Source organism: Artemia franciscana, chromosome 3, assembly GCF_032884065.1.
Source record: "Artemia franciscana chromosome 3, ASM3288406v1, whole genome shotgun sequence".
NCBI classification, from domain to species: domain Eukaryota; kingdom Metazoa; phylum Arthropoda; class Branchiopoda; order Anostraca; family Artemiidae; genus Artemia; species Artemia franciscana.
In genome coordinates, this window is record NC_088865.1 from 28487292 (window position 1) to 28508250 (window position 20959).

The following is a 20959-nucleotide window of genomic DNA, read 5'->3' on the forward strand; positions in this document are numbered from 1 at the left end:
ATCTTTGTGGGCTAAAAATAAATGATGAACATGATGAATGCGAAACATGAGCAGCGGTCTATACTGTGTTTGTAAATATTTTTAGTTATCAATGCAGCTTTACTTCGTCTGTTCTTCTGATCTGTTAGTCTATTTTATTATACTTTTTTCCTTTGTTATATTAGCTTTGTTGTGCTTGCCATTGTTGAGTTACGTGTACTTTTGTTTTTTCTTTGTTTATTAATTATTTCTCTGTACTCCACTGTTTATACTTGTGTATGTTTGTGGGTAATAAATATTATTATTATTATTATTATAATTATAGGGTTGAAATATTCACTAAATTGAATTCCACTGTCTTGAGAAAAATTTCCCTATTGTTTCTAAGTTGTGTTTGTTTATATGGAAAGGCAGTGTGGTCTTCGTCGTTATTTACGTCTAGCCTATAGGGAGCAGTTGACATATGATAATTTTTTTTTATCCGTTTAGGTAAAGAAAAAGAAGAAAAAGAGTCCTGGTTGAACTTCATTGAAGTAAGGATGCTAGGGTTGTTTTAAAAAGTCTTTTAAAAACATTTTTAGTTTTAATGTTCGCATCTTAATATAAGTTTATATATATATATATATACAGTATTTTGCTGAAAACGGTCCTTGGACACAAGACCGAAATATTTACAGAATTGAATTCCACTGTCTTGAGAAAATTTCCCTATTGTTTCTAAATTGTGTTTGTCTAACCTAACAAATACTAACTTGACCTAACCCCCACCCCCTATTGTGCAAATATACAGCCCAAATTATGCAAGTCCAATGCAGTCTATCACCCATTACTTGTCTTTGTGGCTATGAAACAGGTTTTCTGAGATCTGAAATAAGCCTATTTCTTGAGTGTTTCGTTTAATTAACAAGTACCCAATCTTCAATGACAAAAAAAAAACCGCCTTAAAACAAATAATAATAAGTACGAGTTCCACAGATGGTCTTTGATTTCAACCAAAGTGGTTTAATTTGAGCGTTTCTGACAGAATAAACTACGAGTATGGGACTAAAATCGCAAAATGAGTGTCAACAACAAAACGGACTATGTAGCTTACACATTCAGTAAACGGCTTCCGATTTTCCCCTGTAGTATTTGTGAAAGGATTCTTTGGTCTAACAAGGTTGGACCCGTCCAATTGGAGGGCCCAAAGCAGGACCATGGAGTGCGGGCTCTCCAACCTCCAGGCACACATCACAAAAAATGCATATATATATATATATATACATATATATATATATATATATATATATATATATATATATATATATATATATATATATATATATATATATATTGTATGTCTTTGAGCAAAAGACAGTTTGTGCATGCATACATACTTTTACATTTTTTTAAACCAAAGTTAGTCTTTAAAAAAAAGCAAGTTGTATCGAAGGGTACCTAAAGCTGGATTTTGGGGCCCAAGTCCCTTCCATGTCCCCGCAAATTCGTAAATTATGACGCATTCGATATATAACTTCAAAAAGCAAAACACAGTGTGGCATATGTCTTGCACAAAAGGTGTTTGACTTCCAACAATGGCGGTATTCAATTGGTTTTGAAGTCACTAATTACGAATATGGAGCAAAACTGCAATACAAGCATGTTGAACAAAACACAGAATGCACCCTAGATTTTCCCTAAATGGCTTCCAGTTTCCACTGTAGCTTAAATCCAGGTAGTCAGTGGCGGATCCAGGATAGGCCGGGGGGGGGGCTCAGCGTTCAGGTGAAAGGACCAGGGGGTCCTTCCTGGGAAAATTTTCAAATTTAGGTATAAAATGAAGCATTTTTAGGCCGTTTTCAACTCTTTATTAACCAGAGTTTAGAGTCAAAAAATATAATTTGACTCGAAGAATATTGACTAAAAATTAAAGGATTTTGAAACAACTAGAGTGTTTTTGCATTAACATATCATACATGACCCTTTGACCATAGGAATTTGAACATTGAAAGCTGTTATATTACTATTTTTTCCAATGATTAATTTTTAAACTGAAACCCGTATGTACAATTTTATTTATTCTGCCTTATAATAAGTTTCTATAATGCATTAATAAGTTACGTGCTATTCCTTATTATAAAAGGTCTAAACCTGAAGTATAGTATAAGTTTTAACTGGTTTACTCTTACCCTGAATTCAAAGAGTAACAGTTCAAAACAAAGAAATAATTTGACTAATTCAAAGGATAGTAATAATGTAAAAGGTATTCAAAAGAAACTTTAATGTTAAAAAATTTTTTAATAGTAAAATGCTATGAATAAGTTATTCGATGGCAATTGACAAACACATTCGTCTTGGTTTTGACTGACTAAAATGATGTGGGACTTTATCTAAATCGATCTCCCTTTCCTTATGAATATAAGCCAGTGAAATCCCGTTCAATCGGTCTTCTGTCCTAGTTGATCTGAGACAAGTCTTTATTTTTCTCAGTGAAGAAAAACTCCGCTTGGTGGAGGCAGTTGTGACCGGTAACGTAGCGAATATCCGCAACAAAATTGCTACTTATGGAAAGAAATCTCTATTACACTTTGACAAAGCAATTTCAAAACTTTGTGGAAGATTCTTGGGGATTGCCGATTTCCAATGTTCCCGCCAAAGTCCAATATATGCGGTTAACTCTAATGATGAAGCAGGAATGTCCTCTTAGTAGATAATGAGAGCTTCCAACAATACTTCAACTGTGTGATTAGAAAAGTTAGATGGAATTAGTCCCTCTAGATGTGAAACCTCCCTTACGGAACTAAACTTAGCGTTGAACTCAAAAGAAAAGGTGTTCCAAAAATGGAATGTGTATTGCCACCCTGTAATACTTTTCTGCATCTTGACCTTGTAGCTGGACAGTCTGTCAGTCTGTCGGCTGCATGTTCGGGGTGAGAGTATTTCTTCTCCTAATTGCAATGCTGTGGCTTGTGAAGATGCAAATACTTTCTTGAAGTCAAAGTCTACTTCCGATCTCGTTTGTTTGAGTTTGTTTAATATTGACATTATATAACCTTTTGTGGTTTATAGGTCCTGTTTGGGGTCTTGGAGACACTTACTCAGTTTTACAGTATGAGCTAAGCAATGAACAGCTGTGTTTAAACTCATGATAAAGTCATTTCTTCTTAATGCGGCTTCAAAGGCAACTGCTTTAGATGCTGTTTCTGAGCAATTACCTGATTCCATATGCTCCAGTAATTCAGAAACAGGATGAATAAGCTCATTGAAAATAACAAGACTGGCAGCCGAACAAAAGAAATCACCCATTTTATCTAGTATAAATTGAATTACCCAGGGGGAGGGCGGCTATATCCCCTCTCTGGATCCACCACTGCAGGTAGTGGCAGTAATCCTTCAACCACCAGTTAAAGGCTAGAGGGTTATTTAAACCTCAATGACAACGAAGTACATTCTGACAGATTTAGCTTTTTTTCGGTCAGCAATCGCTTTCCAGACAACTTTCATTAATATTTTATAGAAAGTAGCGGATCCAGGTGAATATAGGTTGTCGAAATCAACTGAAATATTGAATGCTGAAAAACATCGGAAGTTTTATTCACCTAGCTCACCTATTTATCTTCAAAATATTATAGAACCTTTGATTAGAAAGCAATTGTCTACCCTGCAACACGTGGAAAAGTCAAAACACTGCTCAAACTTCCAGAAAAAAACTGATCGGAATATTTGGCAGTTGATTTAGTTTAACTAGTCTAACGAGGCGCAAAGGTTTATCATCGTTTGCGTTCTTTAAAGCAGTTCCCTCTTAGATCCCTCAGTCCCTTCTGGACTAGGTGTTTATTGTGATTTATCGAAAACGAGATTAAAACTAAAAAGTTTCTCATTTTTTGTCAGTTGTTCCTAAAATTTTCAAATACAAAAGTCAAAATATTGCTCACATTTCTATAATAAGTTTGTTTTTCTATCGGTACATTTGTGATAATCAGTTTTGTTTTAGAGCATAACATTTCACCAATTCCCATTCTTGTGCAGACACGGACTATCGTGATGATCGATCAGATAGACTGTTTGCCATAAATATTGCAAGGCTATCGAAGTGTATTGATAAAATAAAAAAGTACGGAATTTCGTGTCTGATAACAAGTGATCTTGAAAACCTGAGCGGCAACAACAGTTCAAGTTCTAATCGTGCTAATATGTTACTCGCTATGCTAGATGATGAGTTAATATGTTACTCGCTATGCTAGATGATGAGTTTATACTCGCGTCTAAGAATAAGAATTTTTCATATATTCATAATTCGGGAAGTATGTCAAACCTAGATCATGTTATGCACACTCGATCAGTTACATCGAGTGAGGTTCTTGTTTCTGATTCAAATTTTACGTGCGACCATTTTCCGTTGTTTTTCAATATTGATTTTAATGATAGCGTTTTGCCTCCTCCTGGAAGGCTCCAGAAGCGTCCTTATTTTGTTTGTGATTGGAAACGTGCGTCTATGAGTTCATTTCAGTCGACTTGTAATGAACTTGTTTCAAAAATCCGTATTCCTTTTGATCTGCTGATGGTTAGTTCAAAGAAATATCCGACGGAATCACGAATTCGGTTGGATATTTATGGCAGTGAGCTTGTGCACGCATTACGTCTCGCTGAACAGTCGGCTGTACAGTCTAGACGGGTGTTGCCTGGTACCGAAGTATCAGGCTGGAATGCAAATGTTAATCTGCAGAACGCGTGTAATTCGGCAAAATTTTGGCTTTCGGTTTGGCGTGAGGCTGGCTGTCCAAGAGACGGTGTATATTTTTTTTTTCTTGGTTTTAGATTTTATTGGGTTTAAGGTTATTTTGGATTTTTTATTTGTTTTCAGCGTTGAAGACGCCTTGGTTTATACAGGCAAAATATCTGCGTCGTTTTAGTTTGTCTTTTTTTTTCTACTAACCATAGTCCCGTTTGTTTTCCTCAGCTTGTGGTTTCTTTTCCTCTTTGTTTTTGTTATGGCTGGTCAGTTTGCCTTTAGAATTTTCATTCTAGAAGGCTTGGGTTTCATTTCTCCATTCATAATCCTTTTTATTTGTTTCGGGTTTAATGTCAGCATAACTTTATGCTGAAAAACCTGGGATACTTAATTAAAGCCTCTTAATACGACCAATCGGACGAATATATCACCCGCTTTTTGCACCAGCCCTAATGAAGACACGGTATTACACCAGCCATAGTATCCAACAGCCTCCCCGTCCTAATAAAAACTACTAACTTCGGAGAGTTCATCCGATATATTCATTTTTCGCTTTGTATCAATCTGGAGTTATGAAAATGTGACAAACTAAAAAAAAAAGACACTAACTCTTGAACGAGCCCTTAATTATTACCCTAAAACCTCGTCTAATAAGCCACTGGTCCCAATGACAAAGAAACGGAAAAAATAAAGTACACCCGTCGGTGCTAACATACTAAGATAAAAAAATCTTCTTTTCAATCATGGTTGCAGTGTACCTAAATTAGTTTTAATAGTTTTTTGACTTGACTTTATTAAACAAGAAACGATATACATAAATCTTATACAAAGGAGACAGGGAGGCAACTCGTTTTGTCTCCTTTAACAATAGAGAGAGAAAAAAGAAGAAGGAATTACACCTCAATAACTCACACGGAGTACATAAAAAGAGAGAAAGAGAGAGAGAAGAAGAAGCGGAAAAAAAATCGACTCGTAGACACAGATGGGACTTATGAATTAATTTATAAATAAATCACTTTACATTCAGTCCCCGCTACTATAGGCAGAAAGAACTATCTCTTTCAATTTCTTTTTATATGTATAGAGTGATGGTGACTCATTTATTAAATCAAGTAGTTTATATTTATTGGCAATCTCAGGAAGTTGATATCTTAAACTTAGTCTTGATCTCTCATTTTTAATAAAAGGAAAAAGAAACTTATTCCTTGCTCTTAATAAATGGCTATGTTTATTTTCAACAAAGAGTTTCATTTTATTGAAAAAATTATCCCTACGTTGGATTTCTAAAAACCATATGCCTATATTAAGGTGAAAAGTTTGTTGTAAATGAAGAATATCAAGAAATAAAAATGATGTTTTAGTTTCAGATAATTCTTTTGTCTTCCTAGGGTGTGTTAAAAAAAAGGTCCAGGATTCTTATTGCATTGTTTTTGACAATTTGGAGTCTTCGTAAATGTGAATGGAATGTCAGCATCCAAACGGTCGGGCAATATTGAAAATAGCATTCCACTAATAAAAAAATATAATTTTTTCATTATTTGGTAAGGAAACAGGAACTTTACTCTATCCAAACAGCCGAGATTCCTGGACACTGTTACCTCGAGTTTATTAATATGCGCCTTAAAAGACAGAGTTGAGTCAATGTAGATACCTAAATATCTAAATACATCCACTCTTTTTATGGAGGAAGTTTCAATACTAATAGTTTTAAATGACACACGCTTCACTGCTCTCAAACTTCTCCCAAAAACCACACATTCCGACTTCTCTAGGTTAGGTATTAGTCGATTAGCATGAAACCAAGAATTTACATTAAAAGCAACAGTTTCGAGGGCCATTCGTAGGTCCTCCTCGTTGCCAGCCTTCAAACTAATTGCTGTGTCGTCTGCAAACAATATTGGTAATTCATCGTCCATAGGCATGCATTTTGTAAGGTCATTTATGTATATAAAAAAAAGTAATGGCCCCAATACAGACCCTTGTGAAACCCCTATATTTTCTGAAGGAAAAATATGAGATGATTCCTCACCAACTTGGACTGTAAAACTTCTTTCTAGTAAATAAGATCTCACTAACTCAAGAGCTATTCCACGAATTCCTACATTATCCAATTTATCAAAAAGAATTGCATGTTCTATTGTATCAAAAGCTTTTTTAATGTCAAAAAATATAGTTGCCGCCAAGTAACTATCATCCATAGCATCTGATAAGAAATTATGTAAAGCAGCTACTGCTTGCTCTGTTGACCTACCACGCAAGAAACCAAACTGATTGAGAGAAAAAAAATTCTTTACCAGAAATGAAGCAAATCTACTCATAAACGTTATTTTGTAAACAAATTTAAGGGATTTTCGAAAAATAGCCTGAAACCCTTAGGAATTGGGGTCAGATCGAAACAAAAAGCACACCATTGGAATCGCCATAGCTGTTTAAGGGCTCATTTTAAAGGAAATTTGTGTATCTAGTTCCTTTTATAACTAAGAGAACACAGGATTTAAAATAAAATCAATTTTTTGACAAAAAAACTACATCTTTGTATACAAGATTATTGATAGTATATTGACTATACTATCACTATCGATAAGAATATTAATAGTAAATTATAGTATATTGAAACTATAGGTTGAAGTCAGATACAGTGACTTCTGTACCAATATGAAAGGCTGAAACAGTGATAATAGTTTTTGAACTGAGGCGATTCCAAGGCCAAACTTAATCCTTTCGATCTGACGTCATTTCGAGGGATTTCATGCTCATTTGCGGAATACTCAAAGTTATATTTTATGGTTACTTTACATAAAGAAAATGAATCTAGGCAATAATTGCCATTTCTGAATAAGTAATAACTGAGAAATACTGCCGTACAAACGAATTATTACAACCACAATTGGAAATTTTATGTTGCATGGGGTCATGGTTCACTATTTACTATATAGTGTCAAACATTGCTAATAGTCTGCTAATCTCCGACGGCGTATATTCATGAAAACATGGGGGGAGGGCAAAAACAATTGGGGACGGTTTTACTGTTTTAAAAACGTCCCCGATATGCAATATATTTACTTCTGTTTTTCAGTAAATCTGTCAAATAAGCACAGAACCCTTTTTTAATGATTACACCAATACAAATTTCAAAATTAAGAAAAAATAAAAACTGAGCAAACAGATTCATAGCATCCTGCGTAATCGAAAAAAAAATATTATACAAATGCGAGTAATTTGTAACAATAGGCCAGCTATTAAGCTACATTAGTGCTAGGTTCTGGTCCATTTTTGGTTTGTGGGAATTTTTTCTTTTTAAGTAAAGAAAAAAAAAATAAAGAAAAAACTGGTAAATCCGCAGCGTTAGACTTTTGCTTTTCTATGACACTGAAGTTTCCTGGTGGCATTAACACGTGGGGGTAGAATCATCGTCGCGTTTCGACTCAAATCAGTTTAACGCAAATTTCGTTGTCATAAATAATGTTTTTAGGGTTTAAAATTGTGTTACGGTTAAGGAATAGGGGGGTAATCAATTTAAAAATGGGAGTGAAACATTATTCTTCGTTAAGTCAATGGAAATAATGGAAATCTTACCTTTGTCACTCTCTCGACAATCCCAGACTTTAAAAGAACAGTCCTTCCTGTCTCCCCCAAAAGCAAACGCCCAGGGCACATCAGGACAGCAACCAATTGTATATACAGATCCTATTTTGACGGATTTTTCAAAGATCATCTTAGGAGCGTTAGCGGCAATATCCCAAATTTTAACTGAATTATCAATTGATCCAGTGAGCAGCAAACCAGGTACTTGGGTACTTAAACTTAAGGCTAAAAGGTAGAAAACAATGCGACGATTACTAAAAACTTACTAACAATCAAATAATAAATTTATAGAAGCTTTAAGAGTCTCAATATATCAAATTGATGTTTGTCTACAAGAATTGGCGCTCTTTTGATTATTTTTATGCCCTTAATTAAAAGTAAAGTCTTCCAGGTGTGCCTTTTCAATTTTCCATGTGACTTTTTTGAATGAAAAATTCTTTTCTATTCTTCCAATAAGGATTTTATTCGGAGGAAGACGCCGAAACCAACTAATCTACGATTTGGACAACAAAGGTGACCCAAGAAATTGCTAAAAGTACATTGTTACTTAGAAAAAGAGAAAAACATAGCTTTACAAAATTTTTTTGTCGAAAATGGAAGAAGCTCACAAAAATGGAGTGACGATTTTTCTGAGTTATCTTGGACACATTTTAAATCAAAATAGCACATCATTACAGTAACGACAGGGTAGCCTATAATTTAAGAGACGGCGGGAAAATTGTCAATCCTTTTGTAATTAAAATTCTGTTTCACTGAAAGCCACTACCACCAGTTAAAAGATGTCAGACGAAAATTGGTCGTCCCTTCAAATTGTGACCAATAAAACACTGAAGAAGAAAAACAATTTTAAGAAAGATGGTTTTTCAAATGAAAGTAAAGAAGAATATCGCAACTTAAAACGAACATATTATCCTGTATATTGCCAACCCCTCATTTTTTCACCCTCTGCGCTAAAAATAGACCAATGCGACAAATATAGCTAGTTTCTAATTGCAAGAATTGTATTTACCGATGGAATTTGAACCATTTGAACTAAAATTTGTATTGTTTAAAGCAAACAAGGTTCAAGGTTCTTTATTGCAATAGCAATAAAATAAATAATTTTACACATTTTTCCGTTGGCGGGCAGCAGAGCTCGTATACCAATGAGAAAAAATTAAAACTGTACATCATGTTATTGAAATAAACAGAATCATTATTGCCTGTATTTCCTATTAAAGAAATCAAACAAGGTTCAAGGTTGTTTATTACAAAAGTAATAAAATATACAGTTTTATATATTTTTCCGTTGGCGGGGAGCAGAGCTCGTATACTAACGAGAAAAAAACAAAAGCAAAAACCAATACATCATGTTACTAAAATAAACAGAACTATTATTGCCTGTATTTCTTACTAAAGAAATAACATTGACATACCACTCCAACCTACCGCAAAACACACGTTCATTCGAGACAAAACTAACTTATTATTACGAATTATCAGGCTACAGTGGGCAGGGAGTGCAAAAAGATTTTATCTAATCAATCACATAATACTAAATACATGACACCATCCTACACCAAAATAAGTTTCCAATTTTTAAAGCATTGAATGAGCAACGCTCAAAGCCTAAATCTAATGGCAGTAAGTGACAACGTTACATCCATAGATGCAACAAACTTTGACCAAATCAATAGAACCATATACCGCACTGTAAATCTTCACCTCTCACAATTTGGCAAAGGGATTGATAGACGAGGCCCAGATGGAGTGGAAATGGGCATTTTGGGACATAAAGAACACATGTTCATTTGATGAAAATATTTAGGAAGAGCTCCAAGGTCGAATTTAACTTTACGAAAATATAGAATTATTCGTAATTCTAATTGTATTCTAACTATAATCACTATTAAATAACGATTCTGTAATTGATTTAATTGGTAAAAGGGAATGAGAAAGTAGAAATAACTTAAGGCCGTGATTAAGTGAACTTGAAAACATCGAGGTACAAAATCGAAGTTTGGGTAGCCTTCTATCTCTCAATTCTCTATTCATTGGTGGATATAGCAGGTTAATTATACCAGCTTGTCAATCTGGTCTCTAGGGGTGTTATCAGCGATCCGAAACGATTCTTTCTGGAAACCGACTTCTAAAAATTTCAGGTACCTGAAAATATTCTATGGGACTGTTCGAAAACAGAAAAATACATCGAAAAATGGTTGCAATCATCTCACAGGTGATTGTCTTCTGCTCATGATAGTACCGATTTTGTTCTAAGAGCAATATCCTTCATAGACTACACTTGTAAAAAAGAGTGAGACATTTTTAACGATTTCCAAGCAATTAGAGGAAATAGAGCAAAATCCTAGTAAACATTTTGTAGCATCTTCAAGAGCCTACGGCCTGATATTAAAAGCGGTATCTTCCGCCAATGAATACTTGAGTACTTTTTAAACATAAATTTTCGATTTTAACATGGGATTTTCGAGTTCCATCAGTTCACTTAATCACGGCCTAAAGGACACGATTAGTTTTATTTTGTATCTTTTGAAGTGGAATAAGATTAGACTCAAACGTGTTTAGTAAAAATAATCAAAATGAGATTGTATTAAAGTAAAATAAAGTGACCTAAGTGCTGAGTAAGGAATTAAATGTTTCAACAGGTTCATAGTATACCAACGTCCCGTGATGCTTTCGCCCAAACAACATTGATGTGATCCTTCCATGAAAGATTCTTATCGATAACCACACCTAGATAACGAATACTTCTCACTCTTTCAAGACGATAAGCCGTCTTCAAGCATAACGCAAATGTTAGTTAATTTTGTAAACCTGCACCCAGCTCTAAAATAAATAATAAGTTTAGTTTTTTTTTCTTATCAAGCACAAGTTTATTGTCATCAATTCATTTCGAAATACGACTGTATACATGGAAAGTATTCATTCGTAGCTCGTTTATAGACTTATGACACACAGAAGTAGCTGTATCATCAGCAAACTGTGTATCTAGAAAAGCTGAGGCTGTAGCAAAGCACGAATCGTTAATATAAAAAAAAAGAGGGCCTACAATTGAACCCTGAGGGACACCAACCGATGACGATAGTGGAAGGAAAGAAGAAGCAGAATTATTAATTACAGTAACTTGTGCTCTCCCAGAAAGACATGATTTTACTAATTCCAATGCTTTCCGACGATTCTCCGAATTATTAAGCTTAGAAAATAAAATAAAATGAGAAATTGAGTCGAACACTTTTTGAATGTCAAGGAACAGGCTAGCAGGAATTTCTCCTTTCTCAAGACAATTACTCACAAACTGATTCATAATGATCATAGGATGCTTAGTTCAATATCCCTTTCAAAAGCCAAATTGAAGCTTTGAAAACAATTCTGATTTTTCAAAAAAATTATACATCTGATTATATAACGCTCTTTCTACAGTTTTAGAAAACGCAGACAGTATTGAATTTGGGCGGTAATTAGACGGGTTATTACGGTCATCCCCTTTATTTAAAGCAATAACTTTTGAAGCCTTGAAAGAAGTGGGAAAAATTCCAGTCTGAATTATACTATTTACTATATGTTTAAATACAATCGTAATGCCAGGCATAATTACTTTCACACGGTTAGAAAAAAAAACCCGACAAACGCTTCAGAATTACCACGTTTCATAAGAGTAACAATGTTCATCCCCTCCGATTCAGTGACTGGAGACAGGAACATTGATTTGTCTAAAGGCGGTGGTAGGTATTTACGGCGGGAATCATAATTTAAAACAAGAAACAACGGCGCTTGTCGTTGAAAGACTCCCGTGAATACAGTGAAGCTATTTACAGAACTCACTAAAAACTCAATTTCAGCTTTTATTGTTTGCTTTCTTTGCCAATTGACAATTTCCAGATATTTTGAGTTTGAAATAAAGTACTTTAAGCTCTTTTTCGTAGGCACGAATTCCAGAAAATATTCAATCAAAGCAGGCCATTATTCAATCAAGCGGTTTGTAGCTTCTCCTATGGTAAGCCAGCTAGTGGGGACGTGCTTTAAGAGCTTATGTCGCGGAGCCTTAACTTTTAGCTGATACTAGCTAAAATAGTCACGACGAGCAGAACATCCACTGAAGAAATAGTAAACTGAAATTGTCATATCAGAACGTTCCTCCCCGAGTTCCTGAAGTCCTTTTTGGAACGCATTATACACTGCGTTGATGTTGCACGCCGCTTTGAATACCACTTTTTTTTCCTGTCAACAATTGGCCAAGCTTTCTTATTGACAGATAAATCATCGCTTGCAAATATCAACAGCTTTCATGTGGAAGTCCTTCATCTTCTATACACTGGAGGAGCTTCTTGCTCAGATCCTCACTAGTAGCATGTTTCAAATAATATGTTCTAAGGTGTTGAGCAATAACTAGTTTTAGCTCCTTCGACCAGTACCGAACCTTTAATTGGAGCTCTTTCATCCCATTCCAATACAAAGTCAGATCTTTGGATGTCTTCAACGAAAATTTCCCTAAAATATGGATAAATTGTCTTTGTCACCACGTACCAAATTTATTACGTAAGATACACCTCCGATTGACCAGGTATTAGCCAAATGAAAGCAACACCAATCAATGCAATATTAGTTTCGGTTAACCTATTAGATCCTAAAAAGAAGAAAAATTGACAAAAGATTTACCTGTACATGGTTGTGTATGGGCACGGAGTTGCCATAATTGTTTATCTGTCCTAGTGTCAAAATAGTAAACCATCCCAGAGTCTGTGCTAACCTAAAAACAAATAAAAAAAACGTTTAAATATAAATTTTGCGTACAAGACAGGATTTTATTGCGTGCATACTTTTTAACTCTGACTTGTCTGTCAGATTTAGAGCATAAACTGGAAAAATTCTCATAAATTAAAATAGGGACTTTCAAGATAAACTATAAGTTCCTAAAGCCACAAATATTGCGGATTTTCTCTCTCGGGATAGCGATAGAACCTTTCATCTTTCGAATTTCTTCCGTTTCTGAAAACTTCTATCCAATCAAATAGTCGAGATGAAGTACATGCCTCTCCCACGAATGGCTGAATATCACACGACATCGTCGATGTACTTGTCGTCGTCGTCATTCTCCCTATAATTTCCCTTAATCCGTGAAAGCTAGCAAGGAAGCTTTGTAAGCCAAATTGCATTACAGCAAATTTTTAAAGACCCTAAGCTATCTGGAAAGTCATTTAGAAACAGTTTTCGGGAGTTAAACGAATATGCAAATATTCCCTAGTTAGGTCCCCTAACGAGAGGTATTTACTCTTCCCGATGTTACAAACCCTCCAATCAGTTGCAACCCCTAAAAAGGCCACTAGAACTTGCAATTTTCAGTCTAATAAGCCTTGTTCGAGAATTTTGTGACAACACTTTATATACAAAGCCGTCAAAAGGAACATAACACACGAGGAGCATATGACTCTTTACTTACATAATGCAAGAGAATTGTCTCTAAAATGGGCTTTGCCATTTTCCTAGAAGGTGAATAGTTAATTCTCAAAGATGAGCGTGACAGTTGTAGCATATGTTTCACAATATGCTAAAATTGCAATAGGCAAACACCGATCAATGCCATGCATAACAAGCTTCTGCAAGAGATTTACGGTAATAATATTTAAACGTTTCATCATTCCATCAAACAATGGATGACAAACCGTTTTTTTTTATTCAGTCCCAAGGAGCTGATGCACGTTTTTTGGCATTAAGTCTTCATTTACAAATACCTGATTATGATTTCTAACAGGGATAAATCGTTTTTGTAGGACTTCTAGGAATCAAAACAAGAGCTAATAGCTCATATGGCACTTGTGACGAGGTCGGAAGAGCCAAGTGCTCATATAGTATGCGCTCTAGCAAAATTCTAGCAATCAATAGATTGCTTTAAAAGGAAAATTAGAGGCTTACTGCCGGTCGGAATTTAAAATAAGAGCTCTGAGTCGCGAGGTCCTTCTAAATATCAAAATTCATTAAGATCCGATTACCCACTCGCAAGTTAAAAATATCTCAATTTTTCTATTTTTTTTTTCTCCCTTCAGCCCCTGAGATATTCGAATCGGGAAAACGACTTTTATCAAGTCAATTTGTACAGATCCCTGACACGCCTACCAATATTCATCGTCCTAGCACGTCCAGAAGCACCAAACTCGCCAAAGCACTGAGCCCCACCATCTAACTTCCCGAAAGAGAGCGGATCCAGTCCGGTTAAGTCAGTCACGTATCTACGACATTTATAAGCATTTTCCAAGATTTCTGGTTTGCCCCTCCAGCTCCCCCCAATGTCAACAGATCTGGTCGGGATTTGAAATAAGAGCTCTGAGACATGAGCTCCTTCTAAATATCAAGTTTCATTAAGATCCGGTCACCCGTTCTTAAGTTAAAAATACCTTAATTTTTCTAACTTTTCCAAATTACCAGCTCCCCCAAAGAGAACGGGTCCGTACCAATTATGTCAATCTCGTATCTGTAACTTGTGCTTATTCTTCCCATCACGTTTCAACCCGATATCTCCACTCTAAGCGTTTTCCAAGATTTCCGGTTTCCAAGATTTCTGTTTCCCCCCTCCAGCCCTTTATGCCCCAGATCGGATTCGAATTGAAAATGGAGCATCTAAGACATAAGATCCTTCTATATATCAATTTTCATTGAGATCCGATCACCCATTCGCAAGATACCTCGATTTCACGTTTTCCAAGAATTCCGGCTTCCCCCTCCTACTCCCTTCAATGTCACCGGATCTGGTCGGTATTCAAAATAAGAGTTTTAAAGCACAAGACCCATCTAGATATCAAATTTCATTAAGATCTGATCACCCGTACGTAAGTTACAAATACCTCATTTTTTCTAATTTTTTCGAATTACCGAACTCCACCAAAGAGAGCGGATCCGGTCCGGTTATGTCAGTCACCTATCTTGGACTTGTGCTTATTCTTTCAACCTAGTTTCATCCTGATCTCTCCGCTTTAAGCGTTTTCCAAGATTTCCGGTCCCCCCACCCTAATGAAACTGGACCAGGTCGGGGTAAAAAATAAAGATCTAAGTTTCGAGGTCCTTCTAAATATGAAATTTCATTAAGATACGATCACTCTTTCGCAAGTTAAAAATACCCCATTTTTTAATGTTTTAGAATTAACCCCCCCCCCAACTCCCACAAAGAGAGCAGATCCATTCCGGTTATGTCAATCCCGTATTGTGCTTATTTTTACCACCAAGTTCCATCCCGATCCCTCCACTCTAAGCATTTTCCAAGAGTTTAGGTTCCCCCCCAAACATCTCCTTCACCGGATAAGGTTGAAATTTAATATAAGAGCTCTGAGACATGATATCCTTTCAAAAAATCAAATTTCATTAAGATCCGATCACTCCTTCGTAAGTTAAAAATACCTCATTTTTCTAATTTGTTCAGAATTAACCCCCCCCCCCCCAACTCCCCCAAAGAGAGCGGAACCGTCCCACGTATCTAGGACTTGTGTTTATTTTTCCCACCGAGTTTCATCCCAATCCTTCCACTCTAAGCGTTTTCCAAGATTTTAGGTCCCCCCCCTCAATTCCCCCCAATGTCACCAGATCCAGTCGCGATTTAAAATAAGAGCTCTGAGACACGATATCCTTCCAAACTTCAAATTTCATTAACATCCGATCACTCCTTCGTAGGTTAAAAATACCTCATTTTTTCTATTTTTCCGAATTAACCGGCCCCCCACTCCCCCCCCAGATGGTCAAATCGGGAAACGACAGAATTTGCGATCGCTATAAGTCACTTGGTTAATACCAAGTGCCATAAAAAAAATCTGTTTAACATCAATACTACACATAGGAAATGCCTAGGAATATCTCATCCAATTATCAGAGATTAAAGACGGCCACATACAGTCATTTTCCGGATGGCTTGTCGTACAGTAATGGCTTTTCAAACAGTAAATCACAATTGAACACTAACAATTGGTGAGAAAAGTAATCAGTTTTTTCGTAGGATAATGAGGAATCTGAAGTCTTAAAAAAGTGTACTAAAACGTTTCAATTGTACTTCTGTTCGTGCGAGTTCCTTCAGTTCAATATAGAGGAGGATAAACCTCTTAACCCACTTCACTTGGAAGAATAGATTCGGACAAAGCATGCAAAATAGATGTTGAACAAATTACAGCTCTCCTCTTACTACAGGAACGTTTTAACTGTGAAATATAAGATCACATTCATGCGTTTAACTGAAAAAAGGTGGCAGAGACGACTCCCCCCTCTTTGAATATATAGAAACAAAGATCTGAAAATTCATTGACTATGTTCCAGAAACCCCTCGCAACTTAAGAATAATTAGAGGACACACCTTTTTTACTGTATTGTTTTCATTTTCCTAGCATTATTGTGGCAAAAAATAACATTTAGCACAGAGTAATGGGGTGGCAGCTGGTCCCCCTCCTTCATATAAAATAACACTGAATCCGATCGTTCAGCGCAATGGACGATAAGTAAAACAACGACCCTTGTCAGTAGAAACTGAAACTTTAAAAAACAGAATTTAGGTGGCAAGACCGTATCTGGGGGGAGGAGGGTCTGAATCCCCAATATGTTAGACCGACTCGTAAAGACGTAACAAAACTGCTTATAAACAAATTTTGATGCGTTTCTACAGTCCCCCCCCCCCGAACAAAATCCTAGATACGGTATCCACATATACATCATGAAATTCATATATGCGATAAATTCATCCCTGAGCATATATACTGTTATAAGTACTGCATAGTTACGCATAAGCTACTATAGATCAAATTAATTGAACCCTTTTTGAAGCATTGTTATCTGAGAGATAAGCATTAGTGTAGCTAAAATTTCAACGTTCGGCTCAGAAGAAGAAATTCTGAAGATGATGCTAAAAACGAACAAAAAAAAATGAAAACAAGATGTATTTTTCAAAACAAAAGTAAAGAGTTACATTTAAATTCAAAGCAAACAACAGTTGCTACCTCCTCCCATTGTTTACACTACAGAACTGTACTTTTCCCTAATCCTTAACGAATGAGTTTCCTATCATAACAAAATGTGATTAAAAGTTTGAACTTTATTTCAAAACGCTTTGAGATTGAAAGATTGAAATTTTATTTGATTAAAAACGATGAAATGTTCTGTTCGTGTATTTTGAAAGACAATCAACACATTAACACTTGAAACTACCAACTGGCTATATTTGCTGCATTCTAAAAGAAGCTTGTTAAACTTTGACAAGGGGAAGGGGCGCCACCTCCTGTCATAACTATAAGACAAGATTTATTCATTAAGCTTTTATTTTGCTTTTTCCTTTCATTTGAAAGTCTCTTTTTTTTCTCATAACAAAAGAAATTAAACAGTAAAATAACACAGATATTCTTTGGTATGGTCTTCTTCATTTCTTTTTTCTACAGATGACACAGCGATTGACTCGCTTATTTATGTAAAAAAAACAAAACAAACTAACTACTTGAATAGTTGACAACGGGCTATGATGGGCGACAACGTTCGACATATGAATCTATACTTCAAAAGCTGACACCGATGAGTGCCAGCTGAAGACCTTTTCCCTCCAAAAACTAGTTATAGGGTGCAAAATCTCATCTATTTAAGCCAGCAGAGGTCTTAGTGTACAGAATGGAATATTTATATACGAATAATTTGATTTGTAGGACAATATAGACAGTTGGTTCAAAATTCAGCTGTATCTTACAGGTTAGTTAGAAAACTAATACTTTCCCCAAGATTCCCCTAAGTCAATGACAACAAAATACAAAAGTTGTAATTCTTGACGTACATTTTCACGCCCAGATAACTCTTATTTCATTCATTCAGGACTTGTATGCAGTTAATAAATATCTTTCTATTTTATAACATGCATTGGATATTGGCAAAGCCTGCAATTTGAGCAAAGATGCTATCAGCTAATTTCAGGGAAAAAGAAGACAAAACAGAAATATGAAAGTTGAAAAGAAAAATGAAGTGAAAACTTACTAGGTACCAATTAGGATTAAAATGATCATACTGGACGCGTTCAACATCTGAATCGACTTTCCAGCTTTTTACCAAATCGGGTTGTCGGGAGTCAAATTCCCGGACAAACCTGAAAGAATACTAACGTAGTTTATATTATATAACAACAGACGGCCACTGGGAGAAACTATCTCCTGAATTGAAGATGAAGAGTGGGAATAGCTTTTTTAGTAGAAGTAATGAAACGAGTATATACAACCGATGTAAACCGCACTCTTACTTCCCCTTGAGTTTGTTTGGGAGCCAAGGTCTCCTTCTTGTAGACATGTTGATGGCAAGAATGTAGGGGCCTCCTTCCCTTACTCCTCATAGGGTGAGCAAGACCTTGGACTCCCAATGAGCATACTTATGACACTAGTCCTTACTTCCAACTGATTGTGAGTAAGATCCAACGATCCTCAAGACAAATGTCTTGATAAAAAGTGGGTTTGGTCAATCTCTTTTCGAATTAATGTCAAATCGGCCACAAAGTTTAGAGAGGCATCGAATTTTACTTCTGAAAGTCTGGTAAAGATATAAAAATCCTTCTGTTTACTGTTCTGATGTTCTGAAAACCGATACTATTCTCCAAAACTCAAAAGAGGTATGAAAAAGAACACTACCTTTTTGTAATGAGGCAGATAATGTTCATCAGATTGTCAGCCTCAATCGGTATGAATAAAAAAGTTAGGTTGGATTTGTCTTTTTATCCTGCTAAGTACGTATTGCTGATTAAACACGCAAAATATTCCAGATATATTTTATTTTCTTAGTATAAATTCACTGTCCTAAAGTTCCATTTCATAGTTGTATTTCTGGTCTACTATTTTTAGTATCGTCATCGCTGGTCAGTCTGCTCTTATAATTTTTAAGAAAAAAAGAAGAAAGAAAGTACCAATTAAAAAAACACAATTGATATTTGACATATTGATATTGCCGATATGACCAATATAGTAAAATACTAATTTTCTTACAAGCACTGGCTTTTACTGATCAGCTTTCAGCAGAGAATTGACTAAAATAGTTTCATTATTTATATTCAGACACATAAGTTTGGCCCATTTCGAAGCTAACACAACATAAAAACAAGAGTAAGTAAAACAAGAGTAGTAAATATGATATTTACTAGTAATAAGGTTGTATTTAGGTTCTGTATATTCTATTATAATCATCAGCAAATGACTGAAGGTTTTGAGTTATCTCAAATCCTTCTCTATTATGCGCAGTATTTGGTTTTGGATATTTCAAAGTGAAGAATCTCAAAGAAATCTTTGTTGCCTACTTCTATAATGGTATCATTGAGCTAGACAGCCTACAGAGGTGGAAAAAGTCAGCCATGATAATTTATTCCTGCGTAGGGTAAAAAACTAAATTGCAAAGCTAACACAACATAAAAACAAGAAACTATTAAATATGATCCTCTCTGTTAAGCTTGAATTCATTGTGCAATACAATGCAGTATTTTTTATTTGAATTTTACAGTTATATGGAGGATATTTCATGTGAATTCATAAGGTTACATGAAAACTTTTTTGACAAAATTGTGTCCTAAAAATAGGAAAAAACTGAGCATGACATTTGGCTTAAGCTAGAATATTGAGTTTTGTTTCAGAACTGAGGAATGAAATCGCTTTATAGTTATGGTCATTTTCAAGAGCATAAATAAGCCACTTCTCAAATTAACTGAAAAAATGTCAAATTAAAAAAAAAACAAGCTATAACAACTCAAAATGGCGAAGGGAAAGAAAAACACACGCAGAGAGAGGATAATTCCGTTTGGACCTTGAAATAGATAACCATCATTCAACGATATGTAGCCATCCCGGAAAACCAGTCCCTCTACCACGTACGGAGCTATCAAGCTGTTCTCTATCAAACAGCTAGTTATTGCATTAATTCGCAAAATTGAAGAAAAAAAATATTTACAACTTATAAGAATCTTATAACTCAATTATTGTAGACTACAGCAAATAAAAAAGAAATACACTTTGAAAGAAAATACACTCAAAATACACTACCTTAGTTGATCCATGGCAAGATGTGCCAGTATTCAGTAAAGGTTTAGAGATTTAAAAGCAAAATTTCGCACAGCCTTTTTTCTATCGCTAATTAAATTAAAAAAACACAATAATTTCAATAACAGCATAAAACTGATGGGGTAGATTTCCATCTAAAAACTTGTGACCCAACTCCATTTTTTTACATTTATAATTGGTCAGCCTATGTAATTTCTATTTACAAGCTTTTATGGCACTAATTTCATTTTTTTTTTTTTTTTGGTTTCCAAAAAAAGCTAGTATTCATTTAGTTTTCAATAATCTTCTATTATAAGTTGAACTTTAAACCCAAGTTTACAAATACATATAGTCTTTCCCGAAACGAAAGGGCGTATCTAACATATTTTAAATTTTGTATGAGAGCGCAGAAAAGTTATTTAAGCTAATCAAGGGAATAGATTTTATTGGAGGATTTAAACGAGAAAATCCCCAAAAACAAAAATTTCATGCTTAGTAGCCTAATGGAGTTTAATATTTATCCAGTAATGATGCTAGTCTAAATATAATTATGTTATCTTGTCTCAGAGATAGACGCACTGAAACATTTTTGTATCCAAATCATATGAGGTCCTCTCCCCCACCACACCCGACCTTCTATTGTGCACGATGATATAATGTATTGAACTCATTTCTT

General features: G+C 35.2%; 1 protein-coding gene across 3 annotated transcripts in view; it reads right to left on the reverse strand.

The window, feature by feature from the left end:
* Positions 1-20959, reverse strand: part of LOC136025116 (uncharacterized) — a 120323-nt gene that overhangs the window by 67874 nt on the left and 31490 nt on the right. For all 3 annotated transcript variants that reach the window (XM_065700852.1, XM_065700851.1, XM_065700850.1), the window contains exons 8-10: positions 18251-18359; positions 12929-13019; positions 8267-8500 (exon numbers count right to left, since the gene is read on the reverse strand). In XM_065700852.1, coding sequence (XP_065556924.1) covers positions 8267-8500; positions 12929-13019; positions 18251-18359 — 434 coding nt within the window. The remainder of the gene's footprint in view (positions 1-8266; positions 8501-12928; positions 13020-18250; positions 18360-20959) is intronic.